This window comes from Setaria italica, chromosome VII (assembly GCF_000263155.2).
Source record: "Setaria italica strain Yugu1 chromosome VII, Setaria_italica_v2.0, whole genome shotgun sequence".
Lineage (NCBI taxonomy): Eukaryota > Viridiplantae > Streptophyta > Magnoliopsida > Poales > Poaceae > Setaria > Setaria italica.
This window is the reverse complement of record NC_028456.1, coordinates 15,525,530-15,549,938: the sequence shown is the minus strand read 5'-3', so window position 1 is coordinate 15,549,938 and position 24,409 is coordinate 15,525,530. Positions and strand designations below refer to the sequence as shown.

Here is a 24,409-nt window from a genome sequence, read left to right as displayed (position 1 = left end):
GACAGAAAACCATAGCAGTATGAAGAGAATCTAAGTACAATTTTTAATGGCAGTTGAATAGGAGTACCTACTATGGCAAAATTATTCCAATACCAGTTATTTGTCCACAACTGCGATATTAAACGTCAGTGGTATTAATACAGTACAATTTTTTTTTTATTTTTTGAAGGCAGAAAAAGCATAACCGGAAATAGAAACGCAATCCTGAAAACTCGTGAGGTGAAGGGATGGAATGCCAGAATCGCGAAAGAAACTTGAATGGGAAAGCCCGTGAACAAAAATAATCACCAGTTCATCGCCTGGGGCCTTAGTCCTCCCATGCATATAAAGAAGAGCGTTAATGGTTGTTGCTGTTTCAGGCCAGAAGGATGATGCAATCCTATCTATTCACATCACATGTACATTCCTCTCCTACACCAAAACTTGTATGCAACTTACGGCGCTTGTCCCCTCCTCTCGCAGGAAAATTGCGCAGCCTTTCAAAACAGGGATTGCTTTCCCCGTTTGGAATATCAACTTGGTTTAAAACGTAGAGCAAGAAGTATCAGATTCACTGAACAACATGTACACAAGCTGGTTGGCCTTAACGTTGTTCTCTCCCGCTCGACTCCTGGACAAACAGATCAATCGCACGGAGGAGTCTCTGCTGCTCCGGTTGAACCACGCCAGACTCCGTGCACTGGTTCAGCATCAAGCCAAAGAGCAAGGCAAGCACGTCATCGGTGCTTCTCGCGACCTTTTTAACATTCTGCTCCAACATTTGCGCCTTGGAGCTTCCCTCATAGACATGACTTCTGCACACCTGCATTGTGATAAGAATGAAGTGAGCCAGGTGGAAACTAAATGTTCAAACCAATCAAATTTATCTGGGCAGGGGAATTCAAAAGGTAAACTAAGCTAAAGGATATGATCCTGGAAGCCTACTTGTACGACTATACAATGCCATGCTCTGTACTTTGTAAGATTATGAAGAGAATTACACAAACCTGGAACAAGTTATGCAGTGCAACAATGTGCTCTTGACTCAGATATTTCCTAGCCATGAGCTCAGTGAAGAGATTGACAATTTCTGCGGTAACATTCCTAGCAGAAAGATTAGTCACAATGCCAGATATAAGATGGCTATCAAACAGCGATGTTAACCAATCTGGTACTTGGCTCAGCCTGAGCAATGAAACAGCTAGATTTGCTGCAAACTTCTGCTGATTGGTGAAAGATTTGGATGTCAAACCAGGAGCTGTCAAGGCAACAGCAAATTCCTCCATTATTAACCGAAACCATTTGGATTCTCTAGTTGCCACCTTCTCTTGGCTTCCAAATTTCTCCCAACCTAAAATCACAGAGAGACAGGCACCGCAATTTCCAGCAACTTTACAGTCTTCACTGAACACCAAACCCTCAGTCACTGCAATAATGGACTTCAAATACTTCACAGAGCATCTTAATTCAGCCTGAGTACATGTTCTTTGATCTGAAATTCTCGTGAGCAACTCCAACAGGCATTGTGAAGCAATAAGTTTAACAGAAGGTGGACCGAAGTGCATGAGACGGCATAAATCATGGCATGGAATGCCAAGAACAGAAAAAGATTGGGCATCATCTGGATGCTGAAGGAAGTCCTGCCAGTCAATACTTGCCTCTAGAATTGTATGCAAACTGAAAATACAGGCCACATTTAGTGCATGCTGAAGCAAAAAAGAAAAAAAAAGCATGCAAGTAACAGCTTCATACCTTCTTAGAGAGAAAAACACCATTAGAAGTACAAGGATCATAAATTCTCCAAAGTCTGTCTCCTGATTGTGTTGAAATAAAGATGGGCCTTTTGCACATGCTGTGTGTACTATAACATCGGTTAAAGAAACCAAAGAACTGTTCAAGATTATGGCTTTTGCAGGCTCAACAAGAACTTTGTTTGCTGAATGATGCAAAACAAAGCATAATATCCCAATCAATATCTTACGTTCTTGGTTACTAGATGTATAATCAATACCAGAATTGATAAATTCCAATAACTGTAAACAAAAGTGATTTCTGAATTAGACAAATTATAAATGTAACCAGAAATAACACAAATTGAAATAATATATAGCAATGGATTCTATTGGACTGTTGCATTGGCCTAAACATACAATTACCGTTTATGGATGTTGGATTGGATCCGTAGGAAGTAATTCTAATCCAAGCTATGCTTAAAACAATAGAAATATTCTATGCCTGCACTAGAATTTCGTTACTTTGCCATATCCACAAGTTTAGCCCAATAGTTATCCCATGAAGCTATTAATAACCAGCAAATAATATTGCTTAAATGTGATTAAAACTACGGTCCACGTCATAACTTGTGGTTCAACTCAGATCGACAGAACAAGAGTACCTTCACAGTAAGAGGAAGCCATTCATCTTCCTCAGAAAATGTCGATGCACTTGCTGAACATAAGGTGTTAAAGATCAAATAGGAACAAACCGTTTTGATCCTTGAAGAGTAAGGTAAGCAATATATGCAACGGAATGAATCGACAATGCCGCATGATATAAACTGATCAGAAGAACAAGGAGAGATCATGAGGATTTCAGCGATAACTCTGATCACTGAAAAGACCTCATCTTCGGTGCCCTCCTTTACTATCTGGTTTAGTAAGGACACCAGCAAAAATGAGACAATGGTTTCTCCAGAAAGCACCAGCTCTGCAACCATTTGTATGTCCACCAACTGACTGCTGTTTGAGAGCATGACAGTTTCATCCTCACAGAAAGTTTTGCAAAAATTTAGCATCTGGAATGTGAGTGGTTCCATAAGTTCTTGCTTCTGAAAGAGCCATTTTATTGCTACTGGATGGACTCGGATTGCAAGCAAATCCCAGTCCTTATGTCTCATTACATGGAATAGAGTATTCTCGGCTTCTGGACTATGTGGAATGCTGCAGCTACAGCAAATGCCTCTGACAAAGGCATAAAGATGGACCAGAAGCGTAAGAAAAACAGAACAATTAATTTCCTGTGGGAAGTTCCCACCATTGAGGAGGATGTATTGCTCAACAGAAGCCAGAATTTGGTTGTCAGCGGCAAGCCTGAATAGTTGAAACAACCATCACATTAGCATTCTTTCTAGTAAGTTACAAATGGAGAATCAAAAGCAGCACAAAAATGAGCACCTTTCATTGTAGAATGAGCAGGCATACAGTATAGAAAGAATAGCGCATTGGCATGATGCCAAGTTGAAGTCTTCTGTACTACATTGCCCAAGCAAATACATCAGTTCTGTGGGGTCTGATGGCAGATAAATGTGTGCATCTCTAATAGCTTCCCCATAATTACAGCCCAAAACTCTGTCAACAATGGAACTAGTGACCAAATACACCACTGATTTTACATGATCAGTAGGAAATAAGCCCATGAATCCAAATGACAGGCCAAACCATGATGATGATGCTAGCAACTCAGCAAACTTTAATGGCTTTTTGTCAGTTGCCCTTGACAAAATAATTTGGAAAATCTGAAGGATCCCTGCCAATGATTCATCATCATTACCATCTACCACAGCATTTTCAAGCCAATGCAGTAAAATCGTTCCACAAGTTTCAATGATGCTATCCTCAAGATCCTTCTTGCTAGAAATATTATATTTGCTCCCTTCAAGGCAGAACAGAAGTGCTTCTTTCAGAAGAAGAAGGGAATGAGGAATTAGGATCATAGAATCATACTCATGTGATAATGTTGAAGATATAGCATATTTTGATGCTTCTTCAATAAATGGTGGTAATTTCTCAATATCATGAGCATGAGGTGACTTCAGAATCTCTATCAATATTGAGCAAACGAGAATAAAGGTCTCAGAACTCATGCCAAGTTCACCATTGCCATTTCTTCTCAAGATTGCAGTCAAAGTACAGACTATCTGTTCTTCTTGTGGCAGCGAGAGGATACCAGAACAATTGACCATGCAGATCCAAACAAGTTCTAAAACATGAGACTGGACCGGGTGAAATGGTATCTCCGCAACATAGTGAAGAACAGGAAGCAGGGTGGAAAATCCAATGGCAAGCTTTTCTTTGAATTTCTCCTCTGATCTGGCTAAAAGTAGTAGTACTTGAATAGAGGAAATGACAAGTACATCATTCTTTCCTGAAGAACGTAGGACAGGAGTTCAAACTGGTAAGTCTTCAAGATCCAATATGCATTTAAGCTTTCAGAAAGTGGTTCATGACTGCAAAAAGGTTAACTTTTGTACCTGATAACCTGAGAACCTCAAATATGTAATCAGCAACATTTTCATTGATCAAAGTTTGGAGTAGAGCACAAATATTTGCATCAGATGAAAGGAAATGAAAGATCAAATTCAATGTCCCTGTCTGAACTTCTAGATTAGTAGATAGCAGAGATCCTTTGACAGCTTCAGCAAATAGAACAAGAGAAGCATTTAGGGACATATAATCTGTCTGCATGTGTTCTGCTTCTAAGCAATTGATTGAACTTGGATTACCGAGCAACACAATGTCAAAGGGCCCTCTCTTTGCTAAAGTAAGGAGCAATGCTGCAGAAGCACAAAAAAGGAACATCAATAACAAGTGAAGAACCAGCTACTGCAGAAATTTCCAGCATTGATGAGTTTCTTAAAGGAAAATCCAAATTTCACTAGTTCAAATGACTTGAAGTCATGAAATTTCTTATTACTGCAAGGAACTACACTAGTACAAACAATTTGAAGGTACTAAGTCAAGATTGTAAATTATTTCCTCCACCAACTCTTAAACTATTGGAACTCTGTAGCCATGTCCTTGCAATGTCAGCAAAGGTGCATTCATCAATTTACGTTGCAGGCTTTTCATAACACTTAAAATTATCAAACTATACGAAGCTTTCCACACAACTTTTTTGATCTTTGACTAATTGTGGCTTATATATTTAGAATGTTCACACAAGGACAATGTGTAGATTAATTAGTCACAAAGAACTTCTGCAAACTTATGTATAGATTGTGACAGAAACTAATGGTCAGAACTGTTTGTTGGTTCATATGAAATTTCAAACATCACATACCTCTAACTGGATAGAATAATCTTAAAGCACTATTATCTGTATTAAACAAAAAGAAGAAATACACTAACCAACACAATTCAAGCGGACAGCATCGTTTTGAGTTTTGAGTAGGACTTCAAGAGAGAGTTGAAGCAAGTTTCTTCCAATTGCTGAAAGATCCACATCTCCATTATCACACATATTGTCCCATGGGGTGGCATTTAATATAGAGAGTTTGTATAGCACGAAGAGTATCTCTCCACGAATTTCATCACTGTATAGATGAAGTTAAGGATGTTGCCAGATGAGGTGTTTGGAAAGTAAGAAATAAGCATTAAAATTCAGTTGTCTTCACCTTGGTAGTCGGAGGTCATTAACAAGATTTAAGAAAAGCGAAAGTTTATCTCCTATATATGCAGCACCATCTTTGGTAGTGTTTAGCAAGACCCCCAAACAATGTAGCTGCATTGACATAAAAGAAAGATCCAGACATTAGGAAAATCAATTAAATAAAATCTCAACAATATTGTTGCCTCTGCTTCATAAAAAAAAACTAAGTACCAAGATGCCTCACATCTTTAATAGATCCAGTCTACCTCAGTCAAACGATGAGATAAAAGGACTGCAGGCCACTTTGAACAAATTGCAGTAGTCCACCACAATTACTGTGACAGGGCAAGGAAGCTGATCATCCTCCAACTGTATCCTGAAAACTAACTGTAGATGTACTTCTGGGGCAACCTTTGAATAGTGAATACATCTCCCGGAGTGAAATTAATCAATTAAAATGATGTTGCACTTGGTTAAACTTTTCCCTGCCACCAGTTACTATGTTTACTTCAAATAGTGTATGGGAGCGTCAAGCATCTAATCTAGTAGTGTAACCAAACAAGATCTTATCCTAGATTTAAGTTTGGTACAACCAAACTAGGAAGATTTCAATTGATGCCTCTCTCAGTTCATTAGCTCAATTCATATTATAGCACAAGTAAATGTAAGGAAATTTATTACAGAAAGGGAGGGGGGGGGGATCTCATTCCATCATATGTACAAAATACACATTATCGATATTGAGATTGATGTGAATGGTGGAGTTGCAGCAAATTGTTGAGACATGATAGTGCAAGCAACTATAGGTGTATGAAAAATAATAGATTGCAGAGTGCTTAGGTTACGTGAAGGATGGCAATTCCCCATAATATCTCGTACTCCTTAAATATTCCCACCATCCCTTCGTCAGTGTCAACTTCCATATATAGGGGGTGTTTGGATCCCCGGGCTAAACTTTAGTCCCTATCACATCGAATGTTTAGATACTAATTATGAGTATTAAACATAGACTATTTACAAAACCCATTGCACAGATGGAGGCTAAACAGCGAGACGAATCTATTAAGCCTAATTAGTCCATGATTTGACAATGTGCTGCTACAGTAACCATTTGCTAATGATGGATTAATTAGGCTTAATAGATTCGTCTCGTCATTTAGCCTCCATCTGTGTAATTAGTTTTATAATTAACTCATATTTAGTCCTCCTAATTAGACTCTGAATATTCGATGTGACACGGCTCTAGGATCCAAACACCCCGATAGTGCAATAGTTCTAATAAACCACCATGTTGACATAATAAGCAGCTACCAAATCATGTAGCGGTTTCAGCACCACAATAATCATAATGCAATTCATGAACTGCAACAAGTAGAAAGCTAGATCTACACTTGACCTCCACCAGACATTATTTGCAACGAACCAACTCAGGTAGAATGAGACTTCTAGAATCCACTATCTCGCAATGTTTTCCATTGAAAAACCATTTCCAACGATCAAAGTTTCGGGGAGAGCTAGCCTAGGACGAAAATGTGAGTGGCTGGGGGCCGCGCACGTACAGTGTGGAGGTGCTTGACGAGTGAGCCGGAGGAGAGGACGCGGGCGAGGCGGGCGACGAGTTCCGAGGCGGCGGGGGCTCCCACGGCGGCGGCGAGGTCGGCCGCGAGGTCGGACGCCTGCGCGGCGAGCGCCGCGTCGCGGCGGGCGGCGGCGCCCGCGAGCGCCTCGGCGAGCGGCGCCGCGAGGAGGCGCGGGTGGGCGGCGCGGAGCGGCACGAGGAAGGCCGGGTCGGCGAGCGCCAGGGAGAGGCTGGCGAGCGCGTGAGCGACGTGGTGGGACGGCGTGGAGGCGGCGCCCGCGGAGGAGAGGAGCGCCGCGGCGCAGGAGAGGCAGACGCGGCCGCCCGCCGAGGTCGGCAGCGAGTGCGACGCCCGGTGGCCCGCGCCGCAGGCGCGCGGTGGCGCCGGCGCCGGCGGAGGAGGCGGCGAGGTGTCGCCGTCGGGTTCCATGGGGATGGGGAGGGCAAAAGGGGGTTTTGGGAGATTCGAGCGTTGGCAGCAGCGGAGAGGTTTAATAACGTGATTTCGAGGATTTTTTTTCTTTATTAAGGGCAAAGCGATTTCGTGGTTTTCGCGCTCTGAAAATTCAGTTTTTGATATGTTTTTGGACGATCTTTGGTGCTCTCAAACTTTCTAACCGTAGCTCATTTCAATAAAGACTTGATACGCGAACTGGGATCCTTTATATCCTCTATAATTTTTGTATTGAGGCGATCGACGAGCTACAATGCAAAATCTCGAGAAAATTTGCCAAAAAACGTTGACCTTCGCGGGCTTTAAACTGAAACCGGTCGATTCAATCGGCGTCAGTGGCCGACCGGGACAGAGCCCGCGCGCCACGCGGCCATCGGCGTCCGTCGAGCAGATCGGCCCGCGCGCGGCCAGGGGGAGTAGTAGTACCCCTTGATGCCTTCCCGAGTTCCCGTCCCCTTTCAGGCCTTGTTCGTTTTGGGCGGGATCGGCCGGGATTGAAGCCCAATCCCCGTGGGTCACCCGGCCTGGGTAGAATCCCGGCCCACACAGAAACGGCTGTACGTTTAAGCCCGGCGCGGGTTGTATCCCGGCCCAACCCCGGTCATTCCCTCCTACCCCGGCCCGGGAACTCACCCTCGAGTCCAAGGCGTGGAACGATCCCCGGTCCCGGTGGAGGCGACGCGCGACTGGTGGCGGCGCTGTAGCGGCTGTCGCGGCGACGGACACGACGACTCGTCGCTTTCCCCGCGGCATCCATCAGTTCTGTCCACCTTCTCGACACGGTAATCATGTTCTCCTCATCTTCCTTCTCCTCCTCTCATATTCTAGGGCTCTTGCGTTGTTCTTGCGTTCTTAGTTGTTCTTGCGTTCTTAATTCGCCTGTTATTTGTTCGCGATCAGGGCTTCGCCTGTTGTTGGTTCGCAATCAGGGCTTGGCACCTCGCGAGGCCGCCGCATGTGCCTCCGCCGCGGCGTGTGCCCGTCATCACCTCGCGCCAAGCCCCTAGCTACCCCGTGCCCTCTCTGAATTTTTTTTTCCATGTGCGCTTGTTTCACCAGATATGGTATTGTTTGTTTGTTCCCAGAGGCTAGAAGTACTGAACTAGTGATGCACTGATGCTTGTCTTTACTCACCCTGCTCTTTGCTTCCCATTAATGACTACCCATAATTTTAGCGTATATGGAAAATTCAGAGTGAATTACATGGTACAACTGTGGTCTGCATGCCAGGGACTCACGCAGCATTTGATCCATAGTTTCAGCAATGTTTGAGTGCTAATTGTCGGTTAGTTGCTCTTTTTGGATTTAACCATGCGCTCTGAATGTTTCAGAAATGGTTAACAGTTTGGCGGGATCACTGGTGAGGCGGCAAAATCCCCATCGACAGGAAGATGATCAAGCTGTACTGCCCTTTCATCGCATCCTTGCATTGCATCTGTGATCTGTCATAGCAGGAGTAGCAGGAATCCTTGCTAGCTTTTAGCACACGGTTAAGCCTATTCCTCTTCCAGCTCAGCTGTTCTCTGCCTGAGCCCTGTACAGTAATCGAAATAATGGAGAGGAGAATTTTTTAGCATATATGTCTTGAAGCTGCATACATACAAATAAGGTACAAGGATGTAGCAACAAAATAGAATGTCTAAAATCTAATGAGCCGCATAGATACAGTTACAACATTCTCCAAGACCTTTGTTGTCTCCTGGGCTCTTCTTTTCTTTTCAGGCTCGAGCACCACAAATAGAAGTTTAGTTCAACTACAGCCAAAAGTGCCAAACAACATCCGAGTCTCCGCGGGACTGCAACTTTGTGTACGCTGTTCCGTCTTTGTGTCAGATTCCAACTTTGCGGGCACTGGCCTAGACTGCAGCTTCAGTGCTGCACTGCACAAACAAGATTTTTAGAAGCAGAAGAATAAAAAAAAGAATAAAAAAAGAAACAGAGTCATGTGTTTTCAAGAAGGAGAAAGAAACAGAGTCATGGCATCGGCTGAGTTGGGTTCAAAAAGTTCAGAGAGCTACTGGTGTTAAACCATGGGTTCAGATGCAGTTTAAGCACGGTGCACCTTCATATTGGTAGGCTTGTGTCATTGTGTGCACATGTATGCAGAGAAAGAAATCAATTTACTTTCTATTGTTGTATCATTACATATAGTGATATCTTGCAAGTTACTTAACTGTTCATGATCCTACTTGAAATGACGACAGTTGAAATACATAGGTCCTGCTGTATTTATTCAGATATTCAGATTTTTGTAAAGTGATATAAAGAAATGAACTAAACTTGGGTGTTTTAGTCTTGGCCATCATTTCTTAGTTTTGTACCTAGCCTTCATATTCTCAAGTTCTAAGCTGATATCCTAGCTTTGTATCACCTGGCAGCTTCTTGCCATCTGCAACCCTTGTTCAATCTATATCTGTGCCCTGTGCTGATTACAATGAGTACTTGCTCTATAATTTTTTCTAATTTATAATCTGACCTCATTCACGTGTTTTCTATGTAATCTCTTCCTAGTTACATCATGAGTAATACTCTCTTCCTAATTAATTATGCTACATTTAGGGGGTGTTTGGGAACCACCTGTTAAAGTTTAACACCTGTCACATCGGATGTTTGGATGCTAATTAGGAGTACTAAACATAAGCTAATTACAAAACTAATTGCACAGATGGAGTATAATTTGCGAGACGAATCTATTAAGCCTAATTAGTCCATGATTTGACAATGTGGTGCTACAGTAACCATTTGCTAATGATGGATTAATTAGGCTTAATAGATTCATCTCGCGAATTAGCACAAGGTTCTGCAATTAGTTTTATAATTAGCTCATATTTAGTCCTCCTAATTAGCATCCGAACATCCGATGTGACACTGTTAAAGTTTAGCACCTCGTATCCAAACAGCCCCTTAGTCCAATCACCTGACCAAAAGTATCTTCAATTCATAAGCTCTGAAATTTGTGGCTGATCTTGGCACTTGTGAGTTTAATTGCTTCTTCCAGTTGACTGATATATTGATGCTTTGTGGTTATCTGAGCTATTGTGATGTATCCTGAACATTTTGTTTTCTGAAATTATACGGGATTCAGGAGGCTCTCTCTTATGTGATGATTAGTTGCATTGCATTGCTTTTCTCGTAGTTACCATCTACTGATGGTCTGATGTAAATTTAAATATAGTTGAATACACTTGTACGCGAGCATGATGATCTGCTATTGCCTTGCCCATATTTATGTTGTATAATTTAATGGATAAGATAAAGAAATGCTGCTGCTGCTGCATGTGTACGTTCTGTTTCTGTTGCCTCCCCTGTATTAATCCCTGCCAAACCGAATAATGCAGGGATTAAAGAGAGGAGGGGATTAAACCCCCACAGGTATTTAGTGAAAGCAAGGGGATCCACCCATCCCGTGTCTGGATTAGACCCCCATGAGGATTGCACCCCTGCCAGCCGAACGAGGCCTCAGCCTCTTCTTTAACCCGGCACCTCCAGCAACCCTGTCTTTCCCCTCCACCATTGCTCAGCCGAACCGAGCTCCTCCGCACGGCCGATTCGTCGCGCCCGCGCCACCACCTCCAAGTTCGTCGTGCCTAGACCTCCGTCTCCACTCCAAGTTGACCGACGGCCGAACTCGCCATCGCCGGCCTCGCGGCGCGGACTTGCCTCGTGCTCTCCATATGGAAGACTGTTGTACGGTCCAACCTATTGTCTTCGTCAGTCTTGGACTGATGTCATGGTGTTTCAATACTTGTGGTGAGAACCTCAGCGATTTTTTTTTCAATTACCAAAATTCCTGAAAATGCTCTTTAAGATGCGTCATCTTGGCTTCTTGCTCGTAAATTTATTGTATTCAGATTGTTCCAACATTAGCTAAAGGGTTGTTAGCTTCGGTTACAATTTTAAAAATTGAGTCAGTTCTGAAAGTAAAACTTCCTCGGAGAATTGGCGATTTCGGTGGTGAAAATGATGTTTATAGTCCATAACACAGATCCTCGCAAAGAAAATAGTTGATATTATAGATATTATATTTGGTTCCTATACTTTTTCTTTTCATTTTCGCGCCCTAAAATGTAATATTGTAGTATCATATATTTTTCTAAGTCGTCATTTTCCGAACTGCAAACACTTAAAATAACTGTTCAAACATCATTATTACCTTGAACCACTGGAATGACACCAATTACTTTGTAATTCAGGTTTATTGTTTTGATCATAGTTTGACTATAATACTGCCTATTCCTGGTAAAAATATCTGCGGTTCATTATTTTTAAATATATTATCTATGGAAAATATCAAAGTTGACTGTAAGAGCAACTCCAAGAAACCCCTTATAACAATCCGAAAACCAAATTTAGGGAGAAAAAGAAAAATTCCAAACTCCAACAGCTTCCCCATCGTTACCCAAAAAATACGACAACTCGAATCTGACCTCCGTTCTCCCGCATATTTGCGCGAGCTGGCGCTTCCCCCAATCGCCCCCTGCGCGCTCATCCTTTCCCGCGCGCCAACCGTTTTCTGCTAGCGACGGCACGACCGATTTCGGAAGGCGAGCGTCGACGGTGAGCTGGGCGAAGGTGCCATCCACTTTTCCCCAACTCCAAATCGGCAGCAATCAACTCACCTTGGTTCCCAAATCAACGCAGCTCTCCTTCCAGCGGCAGCGACGACCCGCCTCCTCACCTCCTCTGCGCCCCGCCTGCCGGAGGCTCCGTACCTCCGCTGCACCCGAGCGGCCCCCCTTGTTGCGCCCTGGCAGCCACCTCCCTTCCTCTGTGACGTGCCGGAGTCCAACCCGCAAGTCTCCCTCTTCTCCGGGGCAGCACGCGCGGAAGTAGCGTGGGAGAAGCACATGTGCTCACGTGGGAGAGGAGTCCGCCGACGCTGATTTTCCCGCTACCCACGAACTGTTAGACTCTGCTTTCTCATGGTGAAAGATAAGGCATTCTGGCTGGGCGTCCATGGCCGCGAGCGCCCACACATGGGCTGCTCAATGCCCTACGGCTGGGCATGGCATAGCACGTGGCCGGGATGGGGATGGGATTCAACAGGTGGCGCTGGGGTAGTCCTCATCCTCGTCTCGTCCCCTGCTGTCCTCTGCTTCACTTCTTCTATAAAATGGCAGAAGATGCTTGGCTCTGCTTGTCTAGCATTAGCTTCGGTTAACCTGCTTGTCTTCTCTCACACGAAGCTGGAGCACGAGGGACTTCATGGAGCGAGACTTGGGCTTGAGACAGGTGGCAATTTTTCGCCTGCTGCTGTGGTTTGATCATCAGATGGATCATACTGTTGCAAGCGATCGAAGGCCTTTAATGTTGAGAGTTTGATGTTGAATTGACGTCGTACCAATGGATGATAGATGCTTTTCTGAGAGCAGGGCAGTCCCAGCGGATATAATACGGTTCAGCACAGCCCAACTCTTGCATAGGCAACCATAGTGCGAAAGCGCGAAAACACTTCGGCGGAGGAACGGGGCAGCCCAGCTCAGGGTCACGCATATTGATGCGGCAAATTTTAAAATATTGGATAATTTATTATTGGGAATCCGTTGTGGAATAGCATGATTTTGGGCAAAGAAATTTTTAATAGAATACCCAATACATGATTTTGAGGAAGAATTTTTTGATAGACCCTCGGAGATGCTCTAAAGTCCAGTAGACCACTGACAACCATTGGCCACGTTTTGTTTACAAGTCTTTGCGTTTCCCATCCAAGTATTGATCATCCCAGCTGGTCTGTAGACCAGTCAGCGGGGAGAAGATTCCAGGTCTACTTAATTTTGAGTACGAGTGAAGGGGAAAGAAACACACACTTCAAGGCTCGGAGAGATGGCTCATGTACTCACCTTCTTTCTCGTGGCCCATCAACTCATCTTCCTGTCCAATCCCGCTGCAATTTTAGCTGCAGAATCGGCCAACGGATCCGAGATCGACAGGCAAGCCCTCCTCTCCTTCCGGCAAGGCATCACCAGTGATCCCCTTGGCGTCCTGAGCTCATGGGGCAACAACTCGCTCTACTGCAGCTGGAGAGGTGTTGCATGTGGTAAGTCTCCTCCATTCCGCGTCGTTTCACTGCAGCTGAACTCTCTGCAGTTGGCTGGGGAATTGTCGCCTTCTCTTGCTAACCTTACCTCAGTAACACGGTTAGATCTCGGAAACAATTTGTTTTCTGGAGGCATCCCTAAGGAGTTGGGCAATAGCATGTCCCTCAGCTATGTCAATCTTGCAAACAACAGTCTTACTGGTGTTATCCCTCACTCGTTGGCCAGTAGCTCCTCACTCAGCAAGTTAATCCTCTCACACAATAACCTCACAGGAGCGATCCCTACTACTTTGTTTACTAACTCATCTAGACTTACTACGGTTGATCTCCAGAGGAATTCTTTGGCTGGTTTTATCCCTCCATTTGATAAGGTCACATCCCTCAAGTACCTTTGTGTTACTGAGAATTTCTTTTCTGGAAGCATACCTCCTTCAATAGGAAATGTTTCTTCTCTCCTCTTTATGTTACTAGGCCAAAATATACTTACAGGATCAATTCCAGAAAGTTTGCGGCACATTTCGAAACTTCTTGAACTGGATCTGAGTTTCAATAGCTTGTCAGGGCATGTCCCCCTGCCTCTTTACAATATGTCTTCACCCAGATACTTCAGCTTAGGCAGCAACGGCCTTGTTGGGCAGTTACCATCTGACATTGGTTACTCACTACCAAATCTCCAAGTCCTTATCATGCAAAGCAACAATCTGGTGGGCTTGATCCCTCCTTCACTAGAAAACGCGTCAAATCTCCAAGTTCTTGACCTTTCAAATAACTCCCTGCATGGCCGTGTTCCATCTCTTGGATCGTTAGCAAAATTGCATCAGGTGCTTTTAGGAATGAATCAGCTAGAAGCATATCATTGGCAATTCCTTGCCTCCCTAACAAATTGCACCCAGCTGACAAAATTGTCCTTGGAGGGAAATATGCTGAATGGCAGCCTACCTAGATCAATCGGTAATCTTTCCACAAGCCTTGAATATTTGTTTCTTGGGTCGAACAGAATATCAGGCTCTATACCTGTTGAGATAAACAATCTTGTTAATCTCACTGCGCTTAGCATGGAAAACAATTTGCTCTCAGGAAGCATACCAACTACAATGGGGAACCTCCAGAGCCTATTTATCCTGAACCTATCCAAGAATAAATTATCAGGTCACATCCCTTCCTCAATCGGTAACATTAGTCAATTAGGAGAGCTTTTCCTTGATGACAATGATTTGAGTGGAAACATACCTAGTAGTTTAGGTCAGTGCTCGATGATGCTTCAGTTAAATTTGTCATCTAACAGCCTTGGGGGATTGTTACCAAACGAACTATTTGCTGGTCCTCCCCTTCCTTTGGGTGTGGACCTGTCCTTCAACAATCTTACAGGGGAATTACCAGATCGTATTGGCCGTATGGAAACTACTGTTCTTATAAATATCTCCAACAATCTGATCAATGGAAGTATTCGTCCAGCTTTAGGGGTGTTGCTGTCAATCCAGTACCTTGACCTTTCTTGGAATGACTTATCTGGTAATGTTCCGGAATTCCTCGAGAACTTCACTCTGTTACAGAAACTCGATCTCTCTCACAACAATTTTGATGGACCAATTCCAACTGGTGGCTTGTTTCAAAATTCAACTGTTGTAATTTTGGATGGCAACAAAGGACTCTGTTCAAGGTCTCCCACACCACTAGCACTGCCAATTTGTGATGTCGCCACTGAATCAAAGAACCATGGTGTTGCGCTGCTGCCACTGATAGTGATACCATCAGTTATTATTGCTTTAATATTATTGTTATGGTTTGTGGTGACTCTTTGGAAGAAAAGAGTGTTTGAGTTTCCACGGTGGGAGGACATATTGAGAATTATCCGTTCCGTTGTCCAGACAAAGAGAAGAGAAGTGCAAGCTTTTCCATGCAGCAACAATGAAACACTAAAGAAGGTTTCATATGGTGACATCTTGAAAGCTACCAATTGCTTTTCTACGGTACATACAATCAGCTCAACCCGTACTGGATCAGTTTATGTTGGTAGGTTCAAATATGACAGGAGCCTAGTTGCTATCAAAGTATTCAACTTGAATGAACCTGGAGCATATAAGAGTTACTTTATTGAGTGCGAGGTGCTGCGGAGCACCCGTCATCGCAATTTAATGCGACCTGTTACCCTATGCTCGACGTTGGATACAGAAAACCATGAGTTCAAAGCACTAATCTTCAAGTTCATGGTTAATGGAAGCCTTGAAAGATGGTTGCACTGTGAGTACTACAGTGGTATGCCGGAGAGAGTGTTAAGCTTAGGCCAGAGGATATGCATTGCTGCAGATGTGGCTTCTGCTCTCGATTATGTCCACAATCAAGTTACTCCTCCTCTGGTTCATTGTGATTTGAAGCCAAGCAATATTCTTTTAGATATCGACATGACCGCTCGTCTTGGTGACTTTGGGTCTGCAAAGTTTCTATTTCCAGGTCTCATTGTTCCAAAAAGCCTGGCCGAAGTTGGAGGAACAATTGGCTACATGGCTCCTGGTGAGTATAATTCTTTCATTTTTCACACCTAAAACTTTTCTTGAACTTAAAGCGATTAATTCACTTTTGCAGAGTACGGCATGGGCTCCGAAATCACCACAGGAGGTGATGTATACAGTTTTGGGGTTCTTCTTTTGGAGATGATAACGGGAAAGCAGCCGACCGATGATTTTTTTATTGATGGACTTAACCTTCACAATTTTACTGACTCCATGTTCCCAGATAGACTTGCAGAGGTTGTAGATCCTCAAATGGTGCGTGAGGAATCCCAACCGTGTACAGAGGTATGGCTGCAGAGCTACATTGCCCCCCTGGTTGCACTTGGTCTGTCATGTTCCATGGAATCCCCGAGTGATAGGCCTGGAATGCGAGATGTGTGCGCCAAACTCTCTGCTATCAAAGAAAGTTTTCTGAAGTCTGATGCTGAAATTTTGAACTCTCATTGACAGTGCTGGTAGGATGTGTGTATATAGTTACTGATTCATAATTGTTAACTGTGTAATTTGCAATAGGAAAACTATCTATTTTACGGACTGAAACACTGGTGTGCAGAACAGATTAAGAGATGGCATGTTATTTGCCGAGAAGATTACTCATTCCTATGCGAATAGCTGGTATTAAGCGTGATCTACTGTATCTGCACATGCACGTAACTTTATTTTGAGATGAAAGCAAGTTTTTATTGGATTTAAGACAATTATAACAAGTTGATCTTGAGATACCGGCCTCTACATAACTATGATACTCATAGATCCCACAAAAGTTACAGACAAGTTTTAAGATATCTAAGGAAGTGCTATTGATTATCAATCAGTAGACTGGATCGTCCCCCCATGGCTGGATAAAAGTACTTCCTACCCACCTGCTCCAATCGCTGATATGCCACATTGCCACTCCCGTGAACCAGGCCTCTAAATAATACTCCCTCCATCCCAAATTACTGTTTGTTTTGAATACATAGTTTTTGCTATGGACCTTGTATGTCAAAATGAATAGTAATTTGAGACAGAGGGAGTATCTTAGGTACAAAGCCAATAAATAATTGAGTGGGTAACCCATATTGTCAAATACAATATTATTTATTTCTAATCACAACGAAACAAGTAGTAGCGGCTCCAAATATGATTTGTGGTTTCGAATTCTTTTAAATTCCTCGTAACAAATTACCAAACATATTTGACATGTGGACCCCACTTTTATGGATGAAAAAATGCTTTTCATTAGCTATGATTAAATACTATTTTAATGGTGACTGTGTGATAGCAAATAACTATAATTTTGTAATGGCACCTAGCCAACAATAATAGAGCGATGTAAAACGGTGTAACCAACTTAGTATCCACATCAGATTTTTGTCTTCGTAGATAGGTTTGTTGAATTAAAGTCTATTTTTCCACACACTCTCTCATCCCTAACTCTTCCTCTCACATACAGGAGCTTAACGATCATCAGCTTGAGTTGAAGCTGCTCCTGAAATGAAATGTTTTATATAGCGACCTTTGAGGTTATAAATATTACAAATAGCTTCAATTTCAATTGCATGATTATGGAATGTTTTGCGTAACAATTAATGAGCTAAAATAGAACCCCAATGGTGGAATAAGAGCTAGACAACACAAGAAATATAATCGGGAGAAGGAAAATAAGACATAATGAAAAAAAGATGGTATTAACAGGGTCCCTAGGAATATTAGGCACAAGAGGAGACCTCCCAAGTAGCAACACAAAGAAACACACAACTTGATAAGGTAGGAGGAGAGGTGAAATTTGCCTATTGTCATGAAGCTAATGGCCTGAGCCTCAGATATGGTTGGGTCAGCATCATATTTACTGGCATCATTTCACGCTTAAGGTATTTCAATTTGTTAAGGGGGTCTGAGAGCAATTTGGCATAAATCGATAAGCCATTTCTTCATGTGATTTTTATAACCATTGCACACACACTGGACATGCTCTATGGATGCTGGATGTGCCACCCCTGCAACCCTGCTTTTGGCAAATGAATATGCTACATACTTACATTACATATCTTACAGTGTTTAGGCGTGAGAGGTTGAGAACCAATGTCAGCTATATATAACCATTTTCTACTTACACATGCTGAAACTTCTGTTTCATTTCTGCATCTTAGTGTTTTTTTCTCCCTTATAAAAGAACGTTAATCTCCTATCAGCGACATTCCATTGGATGGTGAAATGCAAAGTATTCACGACTCCTCGATGGGCATCTTGATGCCCTTGATCTCGCGCGCCAGAGTCCGAAGCTCTTCGACCTCGTCGCCGGTCAGGCTCCACCCGAGCGCACCGGCGAACTCCTTGGCCTGGGTGGCATTCTTGGCCCCGGGGATCGGCACCACGTTCCCCTGGCAGGTCAGCCAGTTCAGAGACACCTGGAACATAGGGAAGATCAGCCGTGTTCATACATCTCAATATCTCATTATTGATCCCAATGCCTTTGATTTTGAGATGCTCCATGCTTTTGTAGGTACCTGGGTTGGATTCTTGCCATAGCTTGCTCCAATCTCTTTGATCCTGTTCATGAGTGGTTGGAGCTGTGTACACATAATACATGAAGCATCTTCAGGTTCCAGACAACAATGTTGAATTGCAGAGGTTGAAGCTGCGTGTCAGTGCAACTATTAGCTAGCTCTAATATACGGAAATCTGACCTTGGTGAGGAACTCAGGAGTGTATGTATTTGCTCGAGGACCGGTAGGGGGATTTTCTGGAGTGTATTTCCCTGTCAAAACACCTGAATAACCGGAATAATAAGTTAAGTGCAGGAAATGAGATTAGAAAAGAAAGAACTAGATTGGGCATACTTCAAATTAAAACTGTTCAATGCTATGAGATAATTGGGTAGAGAAAATTAAGGGACTGGTTCCTACCTTGTGCTATTGGGGAATAGGCAATCAAGGTGATGCCGAGCTCATCACAAGCTGCCTTCACACCATTCAACTCAGGAGTTCTGTATATCAGGCTGTAATTCACCTGGTTTGCAGCAAGTGGAACACCCCTCTTCTTCAGGCGCGCATGTGCATCCCGAAGGCGCTTCTCTATATAAGAGATCATGATACAGATTGCGTTATTCCAATGAACTTTACTAAAATAGAGGCAGCGAAAGGTGAACACTGGATCATTCGCAAGCCAAAGTCAGAATACAAACCGTTGTAGTTTGAGACTCCAACAGCCTTCACAAGGCCTTGCTCATAAGCATCCGCCAGGCCATCAAGGTAAGCTGAAATGGATCATGCTCAGCCATGTCAGAAAAATAAGGTTTACTGATGCTACAAGGCACTATAGGCAAACAGATTTAGTTTCGCCAAGGATAGGTTGCATTGGATATATATATACCTTCGTTCCCCCATATCCCTGGCCTAAAAAGGTAAAAATGAGAATGGATCAGTTAAAAATGACAAGAATTTACTGATAGGCAAATGAGTCAGAGAAAGCAGAGGAAAACCGACCAGTGAAGTTGGTAGAGCTCAACCGAGGGTAGGCCAAGACGGTCTAGCGATTTCTTCAGTGCAGAAAGAACGCTTCCTCGGCCAAATCTCCATGGGAGGGCAGCAAACTTTGTCGCGACGGCGACCTCAATCTGCTCCTTCTGCTGCCTTTCCTTGATGAATCTGATGGCAAGACATACATCTCGCATGATGAGTATTACTGTGACTTACAGTCATTTTGCAGAAAGTGATAAATATTGGAAGATGGCACATTTACCCTCCTAGTAAACTTTCAGAGTTGACTGCTCCCATCAGCTGAAGGACACAAGGGTTTTGAGTTAAATTAAACGTGCCTTCAGAGTTGAACTTGGAAGAAGTAGGGAAGAACGAGTGAGAATCTTACCGCTGTACCGTACACTTCGGCGGTATCGAAGAAAGTCATCCCGTTATCGATGCTCGAATCGAATGCTTCCTGCGCCTCCTTCAGTCTCCTTTCTGCCAATAATTAGTTAGACGAAGGAGCCAATTAGCTTTTACATCCGCAACAGAGTACATCGATCGCGTTGCCATTGGCATGGTGAATTAACGCTGAAAAGGGTAGAAGCGATATACAGATAATCCTGGCGCAACTAAAAAGTATTGCAGATCGAGATCATAGGAAGAAAGGGGGAACATGCATGCCGATTTAATTTTGGTTGGCGCGAGCGCGACGACATCCGTGCAAGTTACACATGCATGCAGGGAATACTGTTCCTTGCAGGCCATGAAACAAGCAGCTCGTGCGCACGAGAAGCATGAGCAGCAGGAATTCAGGAGACGAAGCAGCAGAGGCACGTACCGTCCCACTCGGAGTCGTTCCAGTAGGTGGTGTCGCCCCAAGACCACGCGCCGATGCCGAGCTTGGTGACCGCGACGCCGGACTCGCCCAGCCTCACCTTGCCCTCGCCCTCCTCGACCACCGCCGCCGCGCCGGAGGACGCCACCGCGCGGGGCGGGCGGCCGAGCGCCGCCGCACGCGGATGCCGCCGCCCGCCGCAGGGGAGCGGAGGAGGAGGGCAGCAGCACGCCACGCCGGCGGCGACCTGCAGGGCCATCGATCGCGCCCTCTAGCTAGCTAGCTACGTTGCTCGATCAGGCCGCTGGCTTACCCACACCGGTCACCGCGCGCGCGAGGCCGGATGAGCACGCGTTCTGTGTGTGTGTGTGTGCGTGCGTGGGGGGGCGAGAGAGCTGTGGACGCGTCGTTTTGATGGTGTCGGGAGCAGCGGCCCGCGAGGCGCGAATCTGCGGCGGGAGCCGGGACGGCGACGGGTCTGGCTTGGAGCCCGGTTGCGGTTGGCGGGGAGTTGCCGATAGTTTCAGTGCTCTGTGTGGCTGCAGGCTTCTTGTAGGGTAGTAGGAGTGCTACGTGTGTATGGAGCTAGAGTTCGAGGTGGCACGTGAGGAACGTTGCACTGGCAGTAGTATCTACCTTGGCGCGTAGTAGTTCGTTGGACCATGCAAAGAGAACGGATGGTTCAAGTTTAATCGAGGGAGGAAAAGGAGAATACAGCAAGCAGCAGCAGGGAATATGGGACGCATTAGGCTGATCGGGCAAGTGTCATCTTAGCATGGTATATACTCACTCCATTCTAAATTATAAGTTGTTTTAGGATTCATATTTTTTTACTAAGTAATTAGATATATATTAATTATGTGTAGCAAAATCTTTAAATTTAGAAAAACTAAAACGATCCATAACTTGGAACGGAACGGAGGAAATACGTTTTAATCTTGATACCATGGATTTGTTCTACATACGAGCAATGTCCCTAATTAAGATTAAGATCTTAACGTGGCCAAGATTCATTACAAGCTATACCAGCAAACCAAGAAATGAGGGGACGATACATATGTGTGGATGGGCTTGTTTGGATGGAACGGCGTCAGATTTAGCTACTAAACAAACATTGGTCGAAGTAGGCTTCTTACGGCATCATGGAAGCAATGGTTACTCTATAACCAACTATATATATAGCTGTAACTCCGGTTAAGAATAAAAACTTTCTAAAAGTACAAAGCTCGTTTGCTTGTGGTAACAACAGTAAAGGGTTTCTTCAAGTCATTTCCTAGGCTGAAATTACCTCAATATAAGATTTTCAAAATTTGCTGAGTGTTTTTAATTTCTTCCCGAATGCCAATGGTTATTCACCGACTTTCTTTAGAATTTTCTCAACTGCTCATGCATTTTGTAATTAGTCTAATTGAAACATTTCTTAAGTTATTTACAAAGTGGTTGATGGCGTTTTTTCATTGGGAATTGTTGGTCGATGATGTTCTGTTCCTAAATTATTTTCACTATGCAAGAACTTCTAAATTGGACTACAAAACCCACTTTCTTTTTGTCTGAAGGATAGGGCTACGATGTGCATGGGGCTTTGTGTCTCGGTTCCTAGAAGAGAATTGCTCTTTCTTTTTCTTCCTGCGGGTGTGTAGCGACGGTGTTCTTGAAAGGCAGCGGGCCGGGCAGCTACTTGTTTTTTTTCTTGAAAATGGAAACAATTCTGGATTCTGCAGCTAAGTTTTTACAACTATTTAGCTGAGTTAAAATAGAGGAATCGATAACACAAGCTAAAGGGATGAACCTATCGAATGGCCCCGTCGTTTCTTTGTCGTGCTACAACAGTTCCCAAAAATTATAGTCAATAAATTCCCCTGAAGCATAAAAGACACGTAGGGGCTGCTTGGTTGGTAGCCACAATTTACCATACCTTTCTCCCGAAGGTCAGCAACCAAGCAGCAGCCCCATATTGGTCTTTTCAAATTAACACAATATCATTACGACAAGGTCTGATGCACTCAAATTGCTCGGAAAAGAGTTGCCACACTGCAAAGATCTCTCTTCCCCCCTTGATGACCAGATATTGTAGTGGAAGCTCCATGCCCGATTCTTCCTAATCCTAGCATGCATAATTTCTTTTGAAGATATTGCACAAAACGGTACGATCGATACTGAAAGGGGTCGAAAATATGAACTATGAAAGGCCTCGTCGCTGCCTTTTATGGGCTCCTCAATTGGCTCTTTGCACCGATTTAATTGGCAACACCTATGGTACTTTACAGACTTATAACCGTAGTTACTATAACTGCTCAACACCCCTAGTCCCACCCACGCGCACACTGACAGTCTATACTATGCTATACGGTGGGGCAGAGGTGTCACACACTCATACGAGATTTGGCAACACATCTCATTTTCGTTCATGAATATGATTCCCGCGCGACAGATACATTGTCACGTACGATGATCCGCACACAAGTATCCAGGAGTCTTTTATTTTTTTTTACTTTTTTGAATTACAGTACAAATATATATATGTTTATTAAATTTATACACACACATACTCACTTGTTGTAAATACATGCATGCGCCTTGCTATCAACGGGCTAATCACCTACCATTGAAAAAACAGTTTTGTTGGTTTTTAGAATAAATCTAAAAAAATACGAGCCCTATACTGAATGGGTGTTTTACTTATTTATATATTTTTAAAATGAAATTGATACATTAGGCAGGTTGGAACATCTATAATGTTTACTCTCTCCGTTTACAGATAATATAACTAGCCACTAACTTTTACTATTCAAACTCTAATTTTTTTTCCAAAATATTTGCAAACAAATAGCTGTTTTATGAAACAAGAGGGTAAGTTGTTTATGCTATTTTAAAAGAAGATATATTACAAAAGAAAAGAAGTTTTTATATTATTATATACTTAATAGTTGTATGGACCTATCCGTTCACCTTAAAAGTCTAAAGTGAAAATTTTAAAATGAAATATTATTTATTCATATATTTTTAAAATGAAATTTGATGCATTAGGCAGGTTGGAACATCTGTAACGTTTACTGTCTGCATTTACATATAATATAACTATCCACTAACTTTTACCATTCAAACTCCAACATTTCATTTTGTTTTTCAAAATATTTGCAAACAAATATTTGTCTTATTATGAAATATAAGAAACCCCGCTGATCTCCGCCGCCGTTGCCTCTTCGTCGCCAAGAGCTCCGCCTGAAGATCCACAAGAGGTTGATGAGGCCACCTGCGGGGTTTTTGTGCTCGCCAGTGGCTTTACCTGCATGTTCACGCTCACCGGAGCCACATCTGTCGCTGCCGCACCGCCTCGCCGAGCCACGCGTTGCCTCCACCTTACAACCCTTCACGGCAACACTCTAGATGCGTTCGCGGTGTCCTCAGCTTGATCTAGGGCCAAACCACATCCAAAACCATACCGGGAAGCTCGCTTTTGAGCGGATTCCGGTGAGTCCGCCGCCGCTTGCCGCCGTCCTCCGCCACCAGTGCGCTACCACTTTAGTCATAGTCGACCGCAACCACCCGATCTAAATCTGACGGCTCGGATTAGATCTGACCGGAGTCGACTGTACCGGTCAACTCCCGTGTCGCACCATGCTTTTTGCTAAAGAGACCCCTTGCTTTCTAGTTTTTGCACTGCGGTCCCACGTAGTTCAAAGATCTTTAGATCTAGGTCCTATTTCTTTCGCTTAAGCACCTGAGCTTCTGCATAATAGTGCCCGCCATCCTAGACTTGCTCTTTTACGCATTAAACCTTCAGTTTATGCATATATTTATGTTTTAGCCCTCAGTTTCTTCAAGTTTAGCCCCTGAAAATTGTAAATCTTCGCCAGCAAGCCCTTGCATCTTGTTTAGTGCATATCTTTAGCATTTTAGATCCTTTTAAAGTGCTTCTTGTGTCCACAAGTTCATCTTAATGCATAGATTGGCTTTTTGATCTTGTTTTTCTCTATTTGATGTAGTGTTTTATTATTATATTCCCTTGATTGCTTGTGTGTGCTCGTGTGATGAGTTTAGAAGGACCGCAGCTCGAGGGATTTGGAGCCTCCACTCGGTACTAGAGGGTGACCTCTAGTACTCGGGGAAGCCCTCAACCAGTACTAGAGGCCTCCCCCCGCCCCCCCAATTGAACACTTAGATTACACTAGGGCATGCTAACATCTGCTGTCGGTGCTGCG

At 43.6% G+C, this 24,409-nt stretch overlaps 3 protein-coding genes and 1 long non-coding RNA gene across 7 annotated transcripts; 2 read left to right on the top strand and 2 right to left on the bottom strand.

Annotated features, from left to right (window-relative positions):
* Nucleotides 1–243: 243 nt before the first annotated feature.
* LOC101764664 (protein PRD1) lies at nt 244–7,394 on the bottom strand. 4 transcript variants are annotated; one of them, XM_022828674.1, is made up of 10 exons: nt 6,906–7,394; nt 5,372–5,478; nt 5,106–5,290; nt 4,481–4,531; nt 4,229–4,390; nt 3,153–4,122; nt 2,375–3,068; nt 1,732–2,012; nt 987–1,656; nt 244–802 (listed from the first exon to the last, which is right to left on the bottom strand). In XM_022828674.1, the coding sequence occupies exons 1-10, from the start codon at nt 7,353–7,355 to the stop codon at nt 584–586; spliced, it is 3,789 nt and encodes a 1,262-aa protein (XP_022684409.1). In that variant the 5' UTR covers nt 7,356–7,394; the 3' UTR covers nt 244–583. The 4 variants fall into 4 exon arrangements, with proteins under 4 accessions (XP_022684409.1, XP_012702864.1, XP_022684410.1 ...); XM_012847410.2 differs by having other exon boundaries at nt 4,229–4,531; XM_022828675.1 differs by lacking the exon at nt 6,906–7,394 and adding an exon at nt 5,591–6,376 and having other exon boundaries at nt 4,229–4,531.
* Nucleotides 7,395–7,993: 599 nt separating this feature from the next.
* Nucleotides 7,994–9,671, top strand: LOC111257878. Its single transcript, XR_002678476.1, has 2 exons — nt 7,994–8,161; nt 8,280–9,671. It is a non-coding gene; the product is annotated as an uncharacterized LOC111257878 (long non-coding RNA).
* A 1,136-nt stretch (nt 9,672–10,807) lies between these two features.
* On the top strand, nt 10,808–16,556 carry LOC101764254 (putative receptor-like protein kinase At3g47110). Its single transcript, XM_004975251.2, has 2 exons — nt 10,808–15,927; nt 16,000–16,556. The coding sequence occupies exons 1-2, from the start codon at nt 13,203–13,205 to the stop codon at nt 16,371–16,373; spliced, it is 3,099 nt and encodes a 1,032-aa protein (XP_004975308.1). The 5' UTR covers nt 10,808–13,202; the 3' UTR covers nt 16,374–16,556.
* Nucleotides 16,557–17,877: 1,321 nt separating this feature from the next.
* LOC101763857 (uncharacterized oxidoreductase At1g06690, chloroplastic) lies at nt 17,878–20,597 on the bottom strand. Its single transcript, XM_004975250.4, has 10 exons — nt 20,211–20,597; nt 19,776–19,867; nt 19,650–19,687; nt 19,394–19,555; nt 19,281–19,303; nt 19,093–19,164; nt 18,815–18,982; nt 18,596–18,678; nt 18,416–18,478; nt 17,878–18,316 (listed from the first exon to the last, which is right to left on the bottom strand). The coding sequence occupies exons 1-10, from the start codon at nt 20,464–20,466 to the stop codon at nt 18,134–18,136; spliced, it is 1,140 nt and encodes a 379-aa protein (XP_004975307.1). The 5' UTR covers nt 20,467–20,597; the 3' UTR covers nt 17,878–18,133.
* Nucleotides 20,598–24,409: the final 3,812 nt, after the last annotated feature.